The sequence below is a fragment of the Sceloporus occidentalis genome, unplaced genomic scaffold (assembly GCF_023333645.1).
Source record: "Sceloporus occidentalis isolate IW3139 unplaced genomic scaffold, rSceOcc1.0.p SCAF_39, whole genome shotgun sequence".
NCBI classification, from domain to species: domain Eukaryota; kingdom Metazoa; phylum Chordata; class Lepidosauria; order Squamata; family Phrynosomatidae; genus Sceloporus; species Sceloporus occidentalis.
In genome coordinates, this window is record NW_028317019.1 from 3,928,655 (window position 1) to 3,944,223 (window position 15,569).

General features: G+C 43.8%; 1 protein-coding gene across 1 annotated transcript; it reads left to right on the plus strand.

Moving 5' to 3' along the window:
- Nucleotides 1-1,123: 1,123 nt before the first annotated feature.
- LOC149290436 (uncharacterized) lies at nt 1,124-14,728 on the plus strand. Its single transcript, XM_089489328.1, has 2 exons — nt 1,124-1,145; nt 13,827-14,728. The coding sequence occupies exons 1-2, from the start codon at nt 1,124-1,126 to the stop codon at nt 14,726-14,728; spliced, it is 924 nt and encodes a 307-aa protein (XP_089345454.1).
- Nucleotides 14,729-15,569: the final 841 nt, after the last annotated feature.

Below are 15,569 nucleotides of genomic sequence, written 5' to 3' on the forward strand. Positions count from 1 at the left end.
GAAATGAGGGGGTTTTCTCTCCGTTTCTTAAAATATTAGCCTTTTGATCCGAATACAATCTCTCTATCTGTCTACGAAAACTATCTCCTATATTCATCGCCTCTAAGATTTTAAACATTGTGTTCCAATTTACAGAATCGGATGCTTTTTGTAGGTCTAAAAGAAATAAACCTGGCTGCTTGCCATTATGTCTATGATAGTCCTCCAAAATATTCAAGGCATGCCGTGTGTCCTCTTTTAGTTGTCTTCCAGGGAGAAAACCTTTCTGATCCACATCAATGATTTTACTTAAGATCTTTTAAAATCTTTTAGCCAAAATTGCTGTGTATATTTTGTAGTCAGAGTTTAATAACGAGAGAGGCCTATAATTAGCGGGGTCATCGCCTGCTTTGCTTTCTTTCACAATTAAGGTAATTTTCGCTTCTTTCCATGTATCTGGTATTTTACCAGTAAGAGCTTCTTTGGAAACTTGGTATAAGGGGTGGCATAACTCTTCCTTAAATAGTTTATAGACATATAAGGGAAAGCCATCTGGGGTTTTATGGGCTTTCCCTTCCTCTATTGCTTCTAAAATTTCATCAAGAGTTATATCTGGCTCTAAGAAATTTCTTTGCCCTTCGTCTAGTTTCACTCTTTCTTCTATGTTACGCCAATCGGGTAAGTTTTCCACCTTGAGATTTTCACTTCCATATAAGATTTGAAGTATTCAAAGAAGGTCTGTTTAATATCCTCTTGTCTTGATAATATTTTCCTGTCTTTCTTGATTTGGTTTCTATTTCTCTTCTCTTTTAATTTAAGGGCTAACCATCTCCCTTCCTTCTTGGCATGATCGAAATAGTCTAATTGGTGGCTCCTTCCGTGGGGCTTCCGCAGTGATTCCAAAGTGACCCCTCATTTTGGCAAAATAGGTAAGAAGCGAATGGACAGAAATCGCTTCCAAGCTCACTCCGATTCCACTCCGAATTGGTCTGGTGTGGAATGCAGCTTTGCTTCTGCTCTGTTTCAACACCGCAAACCCCCCGGTTGCAAATTTCCCATGATGCAGCACTGCAATTCCCCCCATTTCCTTCTGGTGGTCCTTTCGTTTTCAGGGCAACCGAGGGGAGGGGGGAATGGGCAGCCAATGGGAGCGGAGGAAGGTTCAGGTAAAGGCAAGGACAGTATATAAAACAAAAACATGAAACAAGATAGACAAGGTAACTGTTATATGGATTTGTAATTGGTTGACCGGCCGAACCCAGAGGTTGCTCAGCAATGGCTTCTTTTCATCCTGGAGAAAAGTGACCAGTGGGGTGTGCAGTGGGGTTCTGTCCTGGGCCCAGTGCTATTCAACATCTTTATCAATGACTTGGATGACAGAAATGGGGGCATACTTATCAAATTTGCAGATGACACCAAAGTAGGAGTAGTAGCTAATTCCCCAGAGGACAGGATCAAAATTCAAAAGGACCTGAATAGACCAGAAAGCTGGGCCAAAGTTAACAAAATGAAATTCAACATGAAGAAATGTAAGGTATTGCATTAAGGCCAGAAAAATGAAATGCACAGATATAGGATTGTGGGGGACACCTTGATGAATGAAACTATGTGTGAAATGGATCTAGGAGTCCAAGAAGACCACAAGTTGAACATGAGTCAACAGTGCGATGCAGCAGCTAAAAAGGCCAGTGCAATTTTAGGCTGCATCAATAGAAGTATAGTGTCTAGAAAAATCAAGGGAAGTAATAGTGCCACTCTATTGTGCTTTGGTCAGAGCCCACCTGAGGCCCTCACTCCTGGAACCTTCTTCCCCCGCGAGCAAGAGCCATCACTTCTTTAACCAGCTTCAAAACGGAGTTGAAGACCATCCTGTTCAGGGCAGCGTTCCCAGGCATTGCATAATTGTCACTTGCTATTTGATGTTCTTTTGTTGTCTGTTTTATTGAATCATTTCCTGTATTGCTATGTATTTTATATGTATTATCCTACTAGAGAGGCCCCTTCCCCACCACCACTCCCTTTGTGTCGTGTCTTTTTAGATTGTAAGCCTGAGGGCAGGGAACCGTCCAATTATAAAGATTGTCTGTACAGCGCTGTGTAAATTTACAGCACTTTATAAATAAAGGTTAACAACAACAACAACAACAACAACAACAACAGTTCTGGGCACCACTATTCAAAAAGGATGTTGAGAAACTGAAGCGTGTCCAAAGGAAGGTGACTAAAATGGTGAAGGATTTGGAAACCAAAGATCACAATGGGACAGTCTCAATGCTTCAGGCAAGGAGCATCAGACTGAAGTCACAATGGGACAGTCTCAATGCTTAAGGCAAAGAGCATCAGACTGAAGTCACAATGGGACAGTCTCAATGCTTCAGGCAAGGAGCATCAGACTGAAGTCACAATGGGACAGTCTCAATGCTTCAGGCAAGGAGCATCAGACTGAAGTCACAATGGGACAGTCTCAATGCTTAAGGCAAAGAGCATCAGACTGAAGTCACAATGGGACAGTCTCAATGCTTCAGGCAAGGAGCATCAGACTGAAGTCACAATGGGACAGTCTCAATGCTTCAGGCAAGGAGCATCAGACTGAAGTCACAATGGGACAGTCTCAATGCTTAAGGCAAAGAGCATCAGACTGAAGTCACAATGGGACAGTCTCAATGCTTCAGGCAAGGAGCATCAGACTGAAGTCACAATGGGACAGTCTCAATGCTTCAGGCAAGGAGCATCAGACTGAAGTCACAATGGGACAGTCTCAATGCTTCAGGCAAAGAGCATCAGCTTCCCTCGGTTCGCCTCTGACATCTTTCTCCTCCGCATCTTTAACTTGGGCACCATCCACTTCATAAGGTCCTTTAATTCCTTTATGTCTTCCTCCATTCGATAAACGTCTACCTGGTGTTCTTCTGTCCTGGGGCGGCTATCAAGCGACTCCCCCACTGCCAGGTCCCAGGCTGTCCCTCTGCCTCCCGACGGCCTTCCTTTCCCCAGTCTGGGGCCGGAAACCCAAATCCTCCGGTGGTGGCCTGGATGGTGTGAGCTTCAGGAGGTTTCCCAGTCTTGGGCATGGCTCCTAGTTCCTCTGAAGAAGGCACTGCTCCTCCACCATCGGACTCTCCAGAACCACCGGGTTCTCCAAGAACTCTTCTTGTTCCTGGGTCTCCATTGGAGTTAAAACTGTGAGACCTGGAGTCAGTCCTGTGCTCAGAAAATAAAACTCATTTGAAACAAAAGAAGCTTTATTGATGAATCCAGGCAGAAACATCCGTTAACACCTTTTTGCAAAGTCTGAAGTCCAAAGGAACTTGCTCAATCCCTCCCTAACCCAGCCCCCAATTCCCAAGCTAAAGCAACACAAGCGGAGGTTGCATAGATACCAAGGTTGTGTATACTTCCCTTCTCCCAGACAGCCTCACCTTGAAGAGCGGTGTTCCCAAGCCACCTTCACTCCTCCTTGATAACCATTCTCCAGCTGCAACCCCATCCCTCTCTCCAAACGCCCTCCTTCATCTAAAAGCCACTCCATCTGCCCTTCTATCATTTTCCATGATGTGCTTTCTATCACCCATCACTCTACACTACCTACTATGAACTACAACTCCTACTTTAATAAGCAAACCCTAATATTTTTCCCTTTATGACAGAACTCTTATACACTAGTCCTGACACGCAATGGGCCAGTCCCAATCCTTCAGGTATACAGCACCAGTCTGAAGTGACAATTCTCCTGTCTCAATCCTTCAGGCAAGGAGCATCAGCATAAAGTCACAATGGGCCAGTCTCAGTCTTTCAGGCAAGGAGCATCAGCGTGAAGTCATAATGAACCTGAGTTCAAATTGGGCCAGTCTGAATCCTTCAAGCAAGGAGCATTGGCCTGAGGTTGCAATGGGCCAGTCTAAATCCTTCACGTAAAGAGCACCCCTCTGAAGTCACAGTACTACTATCTCAATTATTCAGGCAAAGAGCATCAGCCTGAGGTCATAATATGTCATGTATTCATGCATTTATTGATTTAGGGATTCATGCCATAAGGGTTATAGGCTTAGGTTTAAATTAGAGTTAAGATAGATGGGATTTATGGTGGGTTAAAATAATATGTTTGAATATGTGCTTTAATAGAAGATACTAGAAAGAGGTAGAGAGATCATTTCTAAAGTATGTTCTTGTTTGCTAGGATTGGAATGTGTGGGAATCACCCTTCTAACAGAGCCTTGAGTTTAAAAGACTGGTCTCTGGAAAAGGAGGAGGGAACATAGAGAGTCATTGGTGTTGTTATATTGTATTATGTTGTTATGGGTTTATGCTTATTATATTTTCATATGGTACCATATTAGATTGGGATTGATGGGGTTTCATATTAGATAGATAGATAGATAGATAGATAGATAGATAGATATTGTTAAGCCATAATGTTAATTAAAACTGTTGTGTGGCTGAGCTCTGTGGTCCAAGACCAGAGGTTCAGTGGTTGAGAAAAGGCACATGAGAGCTTAATTGTCTTTAGAACAGCTGCCAAAATCTCAGATGGGAGGACACTGCGCAGGAAAGGGCTACGCAATTAATTGGCTTTATTGGTGAATGGGGTGGGGTTAATTGATATGGTTATAAAAGTGATATGTTTATACTTTCTTTCATTCCTGCCAAATAAAGTCCCTTCTATTGCATGTATCTTCTTCAATAAAAGCTGTTCTTTTTCAAAGTACTGCCTTTTGTGTTTCAAGAGGGGCTGCAATTAGGACCCTGACATATATCTCTCTCCCCTTCCATTCACCCTGCTTTCCCAAAAGGGCTGGAGAGCATACCAAAACAACCACAGGACCTTTCCCTGCTCTTGTGTAATGCCAGGTCAGTCAAAAATAAAACACACATAGTCCATGATCTCCTACTGGATGAAGAGGCTGACCTGGCTTGTTTCATGGAGACCTGGCTGGTGATGAGAGCTCAGCCACCTGGGATCAGGCCTTACCAGCCAGGTTCTCCATCAGTGAGAAGGTAAAGGGAGTGCCTTTGGTCCATAAAGACAATCTTGCTTTGACCAGGATACGTATCCGTACGATGGACCAATCGAATGTATTTGCCTCAGCTTAAAGACTAGGGAAAGTCTGGGGATTCTGCTGGTTTAATGTCCACCCCATTCCTTAACATAAATACTCTCTGGAAAAGATAACATCAGAATTAACACAAACCAGGGAAAGAGTGACATTCCTGGGGGAAGAAAATAAAAAATTGGGAAAAGAGATAGAGAGATTAACAGAAGAACATACTGAAGATACAGCAGAAAGAATTAAATTAGAGCAAAGATTTAGGGAGAGATATCTTGGAATAATAGGTCTTCCTGAACAGAAGGACGAAGATCTACATAAAAGGATAATACCGGCCTTGGCTGAATTTATGGACCTAGATAATGAATCTTTTCTCCTTGAGGTGGACAAGATGTTTAGAGTAAGCTCCTGGGTCGCAAAACAGAAGAGACTGCCCAGAGATATTGTGATGTATTTTGTTAGGACTCAAATGAAAGAAGCAGTTCTACAACAACACTTTCATACAAGATTCAGAATTGAAGAAAATGAAATTTTATTCTTTAAAGATATCTGGGAAAGTGTTAAGGAAGAGGAAGGAATATGGACCACTGACTAAGGTTTTGCGCAGCAATGGGATCTACTACAAATGGGAACTAACTCAGGGTCTATCTTTATAATTCAAGTCAAAAAGATACCAAATCAACTCGGTACAAAAAGCAAGAAATGTTCTACATGAGAATGAAAAAGAACTTAATAAAGGGGACAGTCGGAAAGAAGAAAGAAACAACCCCGGAAAAGGAGAAGAGGATAAGGAGGAAGAGAGCTTAGAAGAAGAAACAGAAGAAGGAGAATTGCTTGGGAAACCAGATCCAAAACACAAGAGATGACGATATAGATGGAGAATATGACGATGAAATGGGAAAAGACGGCCCTCCTATCATCGAATGTTAAAGGAATTAACAGCCCCAAAAAAACGAGGTAAACTTTTTCATTATTGAGGGGAACAGAGAGTTGATGTCATTTGCCTTCAGGAAACCCATATAAAGAAAGAGGATATAAGATTGCAGAAAAACACCAAATTGGGGAAAGAATACATAGCAGCCTCAAAAAAGAGGGAAAAAGGTGTAGTGATTTATATAAAGGATAAATGAGAATCTAAAGAGGTATTCTCAGACCCCAATGGATACTTGGTTGGTGTAGAAGTTACTTTACAAGACCAAAGGATCCTAATGGTGGGAGTTTATGTACCCTTAGACAATAAAGGCCCGTTGTTTGGAAAATGGAAAAGACAAATGCCAGACCGTATGTGCGATAGGACCTTAATGATGGGAGATTTGGCCAGCGTCTGTGTGGCTGGGGCTCCAGAGTCCCTCCTGCCTTGTTCCATATTAACTGCAGGAGGAGCCTGTGAGGGTGGGGCAGGGGGCGGGGCCTTCCAGCTCCTCTGCCCCCATTGGCCAGAATGAAGAAGGGGAGGAGCTTCTGCCTCTCTATTTAGCTCTGTGCGCAGAAGAGTGAGTGAGGAGCAGAGAGTGAGAAGGGGTTAGAGAGAGACAAGGAGGAAGGAGAGAGACAAAGACAAGGAGGGAAGGAAGGAGGGGAGTGGAGAGGGACAAGGCCTGGAAGTGGTAGGCTTCACTGCTGTGCTGAGGTCTCCAACTGCCAAGCGCTGAGTTGGAGGTGGCCATTTTGTGTTCCGGTGGCCATTTTGTGTTCCGGTGGCCATTTTGTGTTCCGGTGGCCATTTTGTGTGCTGCTTGTGATTGGGGGGAATAATGTTCTGGAACCTTCTCTGAGGCCTCTTCAGTTGAACAGAGGCTCCTCTTTCTCTTCTGAGGCTCCAGAGAGAGAAGGAGGCCAGGCTCCTTGGGCCAAAAGGAAGGAAGTGTGTCCCTTTGTGTCTCTTTTCTGAGAGGGTTTTCTTATAACACAGCTCTGCTCCTTCTGGGGAACTTGGGTTTTAAAAGGGGTCAGAAATGGGGAGGATAGGTTTAATACAAGCCTTATTATTATTCTTCACAAACATTGGGCTTTGGCTTCTAAGAGGAGGCTTCTCCCCCAAAAAAGGCCAAAAGTGGCTCCTTTGGGAGGATTTAAAAGTCTCTCTAGTTTTCTTATTGAGAGATTTTCAGGCAAGAAGGAAGGAGGCAGACCAGAATAACTCATATTACCAAGAATGAAACAAGACTTGGGCACTTCTACCCTTTTACAACCGACTCAGGCTGTTTCTGCACTGAAGAAATAATCCAGTTTGAAACCGCTTTAACTCTCCTGGCTCCATTTTGTGGAATCCTGGGATTTGTAGTTTGTTGTGGCATGAGAACTCTCTGGCAGAGAATGTAAAATCCCAGGATTCCATAGCACTGAGTGGTTAAACCGGTGTCAAAGTGCCTTATTTCTATAGTGCGGATGCAGCCTTCTTGGGAAAAGGGCTGATGATGGGGAAAAGCACAGGGGGACTCTGGTGGTTTCAGCAGATGATTCATTTATTTATGATGCACTCATTTCACATCTAGCTACGGGGACATAACCAGGGCCCTCTCCAATTCCCCATCCCCTAATCCCCCACCACTCTAAGAAGGCATGGAGTATCTGTTGTGTAGGGGAGCTGTAGTGAATCTATGCTAGCTCCAGGGGACTTTGTTTGGTGCAGAGGGAGGAAGTTGATGCCCACCTCTGCATCGGCCCAAAGGAGGCATATGTCACCTGCGTATGTCACCAGCAGGATGCTGTTCTCTGTGTCTTTGAGTGCTGCAGGGTTTCTTGCCAAGCCAATCCTAACCCTGGTCCCTTTTCTCAGGAACTCCATCTCAGCCTCTTTGGACACGGCTTTGGGCCTTTCTTGCTGGAAGTGACGAAGTACAGGGCCAACAGGACCCCTGCCCTCCTGATGGCCGACACAGAGGCCAAGCGGAGGAAGTTGGGCTCCAACAGAAAGAGGCTGCCAAAGTACAACAGCTCTTTGGTGAGTCACAATCCTATTAGCTTCATCTGTGTCACTTCTGGGCCAATTTATGAAAGGAAGCAAATAATATACTGTCCAAGTTTGGCAGAGACAGTCCTGGTTAATCCTCTGTCACCCCACTTATTCAGGGGCTTTTAAAAATGTCCCAGTTGGTCTATCCTCCTCCCACTTTCCCCTTTCTCAGCTCACTTCAGTTCCTGAGTGCAATTGAGTTTGCAGTCTATCAGCTCAAAAGTGGGGAGAGGAGAGGAAAGAAGGAGAGAGGATATGGCCCTTCCCAGGAGGCTGATGCAAAAGCAAACTGCTGTGCCTTTCCTAGCTTGTGTGATCTTCCTCATAAACAACTTTGGCCATCTTTACTGCCTTCTGGGTTGCTTCTCCACATGTGTCTTGATTTTCCCATCAATGAAATGTTAGGGGCTATGGGAGAATGTCTCTGGATATAAATTGGGGGTGGGCCTAGTGACCCTTAAGCCCAGAGTGCTCCCCAGGACTGCTTTATAAAAATGACATTTGCCTCCAAAATGTGGCAAGAAATGTCTAAACGCACCATAATTCTTTGGTGGCTAAATGTACTGTATGTGTTGGGATAGTCAGTATCCTAATCCATCATCAATATCCCAGCCATGGCCTAAATTATATTGTTTATTATATTTCATATTATATTGAAAAGATTCGAGACAAACTGGATCTCAAAGGCAGTAGCTTTTTTCTGGCTGACAGCATTTAAAGTTTATTTCCTGGACTGAATTCTAAAGTGATCAAATATTATTTGGATGCACCATGTGCTTTCCTCCCCTTTTGCTTAGTCACTCTCTGGATGAGGGCTATTTTCTGTTGCAGGTGACCTTTGCGGATGTAGCAGTATATTTCACTGAGGAGGAATGGAAACTGTTGACGAAGAAGCAGAGACTTATGTACAGTTCTGTAATGATGGAAAATTATGAGAATGTGGCCTCTGTGGGTAAGTAACCGGAATCCACTAGCATTATAGAATCATAGAGTTGGAATAGACCACAAGGGCCATCCAGTTCAACCCTCTTCTGCCATGCAGGAATACACATTCCAAGCACCATCCAGCCTCTGTTTAAAGACCTCCAAAGAAGAGGACTCCACCAAACTCTAAGGGAGTATATTCCACTGTCGAAGAGCTCTTACTGTTCCAAAGTTCCTCCTAATGTTTAGGTGGAACCTCTTTCTCTGTCGTTTGCATCCATTGTGGTGTCTCTTTTTCTCTGAAGCAGCAAAAGGCAAGCTTGCTCCATCCTCAATACAACCCCTTCCAATATTTGAACATGGATATCATATCCACTCTTAACTTTTTTTTTCTCCAGGGTAAACATACCTAGCTCTCTAAGCCACCCCTCATAGGGCTTGATGGTTTCCAGATCCTTCACCATTTTGGTTGCCCTCCTCTGGGCATGTTCCAAGCTGTCAACATCCTTTTTGAATTTCGGAGGCCTGAACTGGACACAGGATTATTCCAAGTAAGGCCTGACCAAAGCTGAATAGAGTGGCATTATTACTTCCCTTGATCTAGAAACTATACTCGTATTGATGCAGCCTAGAATCACATTGGCCTTTTTAGCTGCCGCATTACACTGTTGGTCCAAGTTCAACGTGGTCTACTAGGAGTCCTAGATCCCTTTGAAGCATAGTTTAATTGTGATAGCAACATCCTGTAGAATGTTTGAATTTGTAGTTTAGTGAGGCACTATTGCTTTCCACTTTATCAGGATTCTAAATACTGCATTGTAAAGTGCCAATTGTCAGAAGCAGGTTCTGTGGTTCATCCAGAATGGTATTAGGGTTTAGGGGGGATTGTTAGTAGTTTAAATGCTAGTAGTTTTAAGTAGTTACTAAGGATATTGGGGCCTAGAATGGCTTCGGGGAAGGGAAGCAGTTGTGGAGGGTATTAACTGCCTGGTCTGTGAACTCTGGGTGGCAGACATGCCCCAGAGGGGAGAGGCGCATGTGAACGGTGGAAGAAGAAGGCAAGAGGTACCTTGGCAGCCAGGCTGGTTAGGGGCTGAAGGGGAGGAAAAGGGAGGAGTGTGAAGGTAGTTCATGATGGAGGGAAAAGGTTTAGACACTTCAGAGACAGCTTAGACTTATTAATGGACCCTTCTGCCTGAGTTTCTCAATAAACCTTTTGGTGGAAGCAAAGGACTTTTTAATTCTGAAACTAAGTTCCGTCCCCAGATATCTCACCAATGCTAGGATTTTGTAGGAAGACAGCATGGAGATTACCAGTAATGCATTTCTCATTGAAATGGTAGCACATCTCTGAGTATGTTTCCTTTTTTGGCCCTCTTCCAGCCTTTTGAGGTTCTGCTTCACTTCCCCAAAGGGATGCAATGAGATACTGAGGCACAAAACTTTATTCCTATTTTAAGGCAATACAATGTGTGGTTGCCCCTGAGATCCCCAGGGGGCCAATGTGACGCCCCCAATCCCCAACAGTAGCCCATCCCTGTCTTAGAGATGTCTTAATACTGCTCCCTGGTGCTTGATCCTCACCAAAACAGAAGTCCAGGTCCCAGCCCCCTTGCTTTGCCTTTCCCAATGAGTAATTTGTATATGGATTATCCTGCCTTCCTCAACAAATGAGCCTCAAAGTGTCCCTTTGATGCATCACACTCTGTTGGTGTGTGTCTGTGATAGAGAGAAAGAGCGAATGTGAAAAACAGAAAGGCAGGAAAGAGATGATGAAGGTGAAATACTGAAGCAGTGCAGATGGGCAAGAAGGAAGGTTGGAGAGCGGAGGGAGAAAGGGAAGGGGATCAGGCTTAAGAGGGAGATGAAATAACAGATATAGGATGGGGGACACCTGGCTGAATGAAACTACGTGTGAAAGCGATCTAGGAGTCCAAATAAACCACAAGTTGAACATGAGTCAACAGTGTGATGCGGCAGCTAACAAGGCCAATGCGATTTTAGGTTGCATCAATAGAAGTATAGTGTCAGGATCAAGGGAAGTTATAGTGCCATGGTATTCTGCTTTGGTCAGGCCTCACCTGGAATATTGTGTCCAGTTCTGGGCACCACAATTCAAAAAGGATGTGGAGAAACTGGAGCATGTCCAAAGGAGGGCGACTAAAATGGTGCAGGATTTGGAAACTATGAGGAACGACTTGGGTAACTAGGGATGTTTAGCCTGGAGAAGAGAAGGTTAAGGGGTGATATGATAGCCCTGTTTAAATATTTGAAGGAATGTCAAGCTTGTTTTCTGCTGCTCCAGAGACTAAAACACGGAACAATGGATGCAAACTGCAATAAAAGAGATTCCACTTCAACATTAGAAGGAACTTCATGACAGTAAGGTCTGTTCGACAATGGATCAAACTCCCTCTGAGATTTTGGTGGAGTCTCCTTTCTTAGAGATCTTCAAACAGGCTGGATGGCCACCTGTCAGGGATGCTTTGATTCCTACATGGCAGAATGTGGTTGGACTGGATAGCCCTTGTAGTCTCTTCCATCTCTATGATTCTAGGCCTATGGGAGCCAGGAGGGGGAGGCAGGAGCAAAGCCAGGATCGCCTAGCTCTGTGCGGAGAGAAAGGGACCTCTGGGAAGGGCCAGGAGAGGGGCCTTGGGGATTGGGAGGCAGCCACCAACCTCACAGATTATACTGATAATAATAATAAGTTTTATTTGTATTTACCCGCCTCTCTCAATGGAGCGAGGCGGTATTACAACTGTAAAATAGCCACAAAACAACAATAGCATCCAATTTACACACAGTAAAACAACAAAATGCTTAAAACTCAATTTGGAACAAATAAAAACATCATTTAAAATGCACAGTTGTTATCAGAAGTGGGATTTTTCCTTAAGTTCTTTACAAGAGGTCAGCTGGGTAAGCCTGCCGGAAGGGATCCGTCTTAAGTCCTTTCTTGAAAGCATCCAAGGTGGTGTTAAGACGGATCTCCTCCGGCAAGTTGTTCCATAACTTGGGGGCTATGGCTGCATATGCTCTGTGAGAAGTTGTTCTTAGCCTGACCTTTGGGTAATCTAATAGATTCTTCCCAGATGTTCTGAGAGTGAGGGGCGGATGGTGTAGGGAGAGGCGTTCCCTCAAGTAGCTCAGGCCCAAGCCATGTAGGGCTTTAAAGGTAATAAGCAACGCTTGGTATTGCGCCCGGAAGCTAATTGTCAGCCAATGTAGGGATACTGGTGTTATATGGTCTGACCTAGGTGTTCAGGTGACCAATCTGGCTGCCACGTTTTCAACTCACTGAAGCTTCCAAACTTGGTACAAAGGTAGCCCCATGTAGAACACTGAATTTAGGAAATGAACTTGAAATCAGGCCCTTGTTTTCATACATATTAAGGGTTCCATTTAGCAATTATGAGCAATGTATATGAAGAGTGGAAAGGGTGACAAAAAAACTCCTTTTTCTCTAATGCTTCTTTTCCAACCTGAGCTTGCTTAGCTCCGTGGTTGATTCCAGAGGCCCTTTGTCACTCGAAATGCTGGAGTCTGGGGAGAAGACCCACAAGTGCTATGCTTTTAGGGGAATTTCATACTTAGCTCAAAGGGGAGATTGAGGCAACAGTAACCTCGGGATTCATCCCAACTATACCAGGCCCAGAAGCACACAGAACTCCAGAGGCGTTTCAAATAGGCTTTTGTGTTTTATTTAGGGGGAAAGCAAAATAGATGCACGCACACACACATATACACATATAGGTGTTCACGCACCACATGCAAGAACTAGGTAACAAAGGTGGGAGTGGTGAATAGTGTAAGGCTTTGCTAATGGTAATACATTACCTAGATGGATCTTGATTCCAATTGCTGAGGGTTCAGAAAGGGAAGAGAAGTCAATAACTGCTATAGCAATGGGGCTAGGGAGTGTAGTGAGGTGTTTAGCAATGTAAACCAACGGAGTGTAAGTCTGCAACTGGACTGATGCTGAAGAACAGCCAGTTGGGGCTGATATTTATACTGAAATTGTTGTTTGGGGGCAGAAACCGAGCATTCAAAAAGGTTTAAATTGCTTTAGGATGTTTCCTGGGTGGGGAAAGAATTGTCTGAAACTGAATTAAATTAAATAGGTGCTTGGCGGAAATACTTCAGCCAAAAAGGATTATCACACCGGCTTTTAGGTCCTTCTTGGCTCTGAATTCTGGTCCCATTCAAAGCCAATGTATAGCACAGTCTGAAGGCGACACTCCCAGAGTTCAATAATAACATAGCAGAGTACAGTAGCAAATCTCTAGATATAGGCATTGGCAATGCATTAACCACTTTCCACACTTAAAAATAACTCACAGACACAGTTGATTTCCTCCAAGTCCTTGGAGATTCTTTAGCTTGAGTTGCAATAGAAAAGAAATATGTACCAGCTCTCCTCTCTGACTTTCATCAACTTCACAATCTCTTGTACACACAACTCCAACCCACATCAATCCACATGTGAGCTGTATACTGTATTGGTTGTGAGTCATCTCCTGGTGCCACACAGCATGAAGCTTCCTCTGCAGTTCACTTGCATCATGCCATGTGCTCTGACTCAACACTCTATGGCAGTCTCACAGGAAATGATGCCACTTTTCAATCAAACTATTTTTACATATATATATTGGAATATTTTTCAAATGCCTGACTATCTGCTTCTATTGATTTCCTCATGACAGTTCCCCTTCAATTTCTTCTTTGGTAGCTCTGAGTAAGGATACAGTCATTATATGGATTTGGGGCATCCAGAACAGGGTCATGCTCAGGTCACTCACACCAACATTATTAATTTAATCTCAAATAGGGAGGGATGAATGTGGGGCTAAATCTTGGGGCAACACTTTCCTCTCTTAACACTGAGATTCAGTCTTGTCTGTCATTGTCCTCCTTTACAGAAGAATTTGTCAGTCACAAGAGAGTCCACACAAGAAAGAAGTCACATAAATGCCAGCATTGTGGGAAATGTTTTTCTCGGAAGTCACACCTATTGTTACATCAGAGAGTCCACACAGGAGAGAAGCCATACAAATGCCAGCATTGTGGGAAATGTTTTTCTCGGAAGTCACACCTATTGGTACATCAGAGAGTCCATACAGGAGAGAAGCCATACAAATGCCAGCATTGTGGGAAATGTTTTTCTTGGAAGTCACACCTATTGGTACATCAGAGAGTCCACACAGGAGAGAAGCCATACAAATGCCAGCATTGTGGGAAATGTTTTTCTTGGAAGTCACACCTATTGGTACATCAGAGAGTCCATACAGGAGAGAAGCCATACAAATGCCAGCATTGTGGGAAATGTTTTTCTCGGAAGTCATACCTATTGGTACATCAGAGAGTCCACACAGGAGAGAAGCCATACAAATGCCAGCATTGTGGGAAATGTTTTTCTTTGAAGTCAGACCTAGTGAGACATCAGAGAGTCCACACAGGAGAGAAGCCATACAAATGCCAGTGTTGTGGGAAATGTTTTTCTCGGAAGTCACACCTATTGGCACATCAGAGAGTCCACACAGGAGAGAAGCCATACAAATGCCAGCGTTGTGGGAAAGGTTTTTCTTCCAAGTCATACCTATTGGCACATCAGAGAGTCCACACAGGAGAGAATCCATACAAATGCCAGCATTGTGGGAGATGTTTTTCATCGAAATCAAGCCTAGTGAGACATCAGAGAGTCCACACAGGAGAGAATCCATACAAATGCCAGCATTGTGGGAAATCTTTTTCTTGGAAGTCAGACCTAGTGAAACATCAGAGAGTCCACACAGGAGAGAAGCCATACAAATGCCAGAAATGAACTAACATTATATTTATCAAAAAGCAAAACAAAGAATATATTTTAAATCTTGTGGTGATAAGAAAAAGCCCTTGTGATTCCGTGTGTTAGGTTTGTGTGTCCATATGCCTGTTTATGTTTTTCAATTATATTTTGTTATTTTGAGGTTTTATTTGCCTTTATTATAGGTTATTGCTTTCGTTTATAAATTTGAGTGGGGGTCATGGTGGTGGAATAGGTTAGTTAAACAGAGGGGTGGGATTGGCTGCAGCTGGTTAGAATAGTTATGGGAATGATAGCATTTGGAATTTGTGGGATGTTGGCTGAAGAAAGTTGGGGACAGGTATTAACAGAAAGGGCTAGTTTGTGGGAATGGCAAAGGGGGCCTTGTTATCTGTGAGGCATAGACTATGGGAATTGGAGGGGGGGCAGGTTTGGACGAGTGTGATGTTTTAGGTTTTGGGGTTTTAATGTTTGGTTTGGGGAGGGCAGCTCTGACTTAAACACTGAATTTCTGATTATGTGTTTGAAATAAAGTTTTTGTTGTTTCAACACACTGGACTCATTGGTGTACAGAAATTCTGCATTTGCACAAAATGTACCCTTCCTTCTCTCCTCAGCCCTCAGCTCCATTCCCAGCCATAAAAACAGAGGCAAACACACATATATACTCAGAGAGACAGAGCTATATGTACAAACCAGAGCCTTCCCAGCCTTTCCCTCCTGAGTCCAGCTCCGCAGCTTGGGCTCCATTCCGGAAGGAAGGAATAAAGGCCGTAGTCCTTCCCTTCTTCCAAAGGCCGATAATGGAATAAACAGCAGCAGCAGCAAAGGCCTTACGATCCCTGCGCATGCTGAGAAG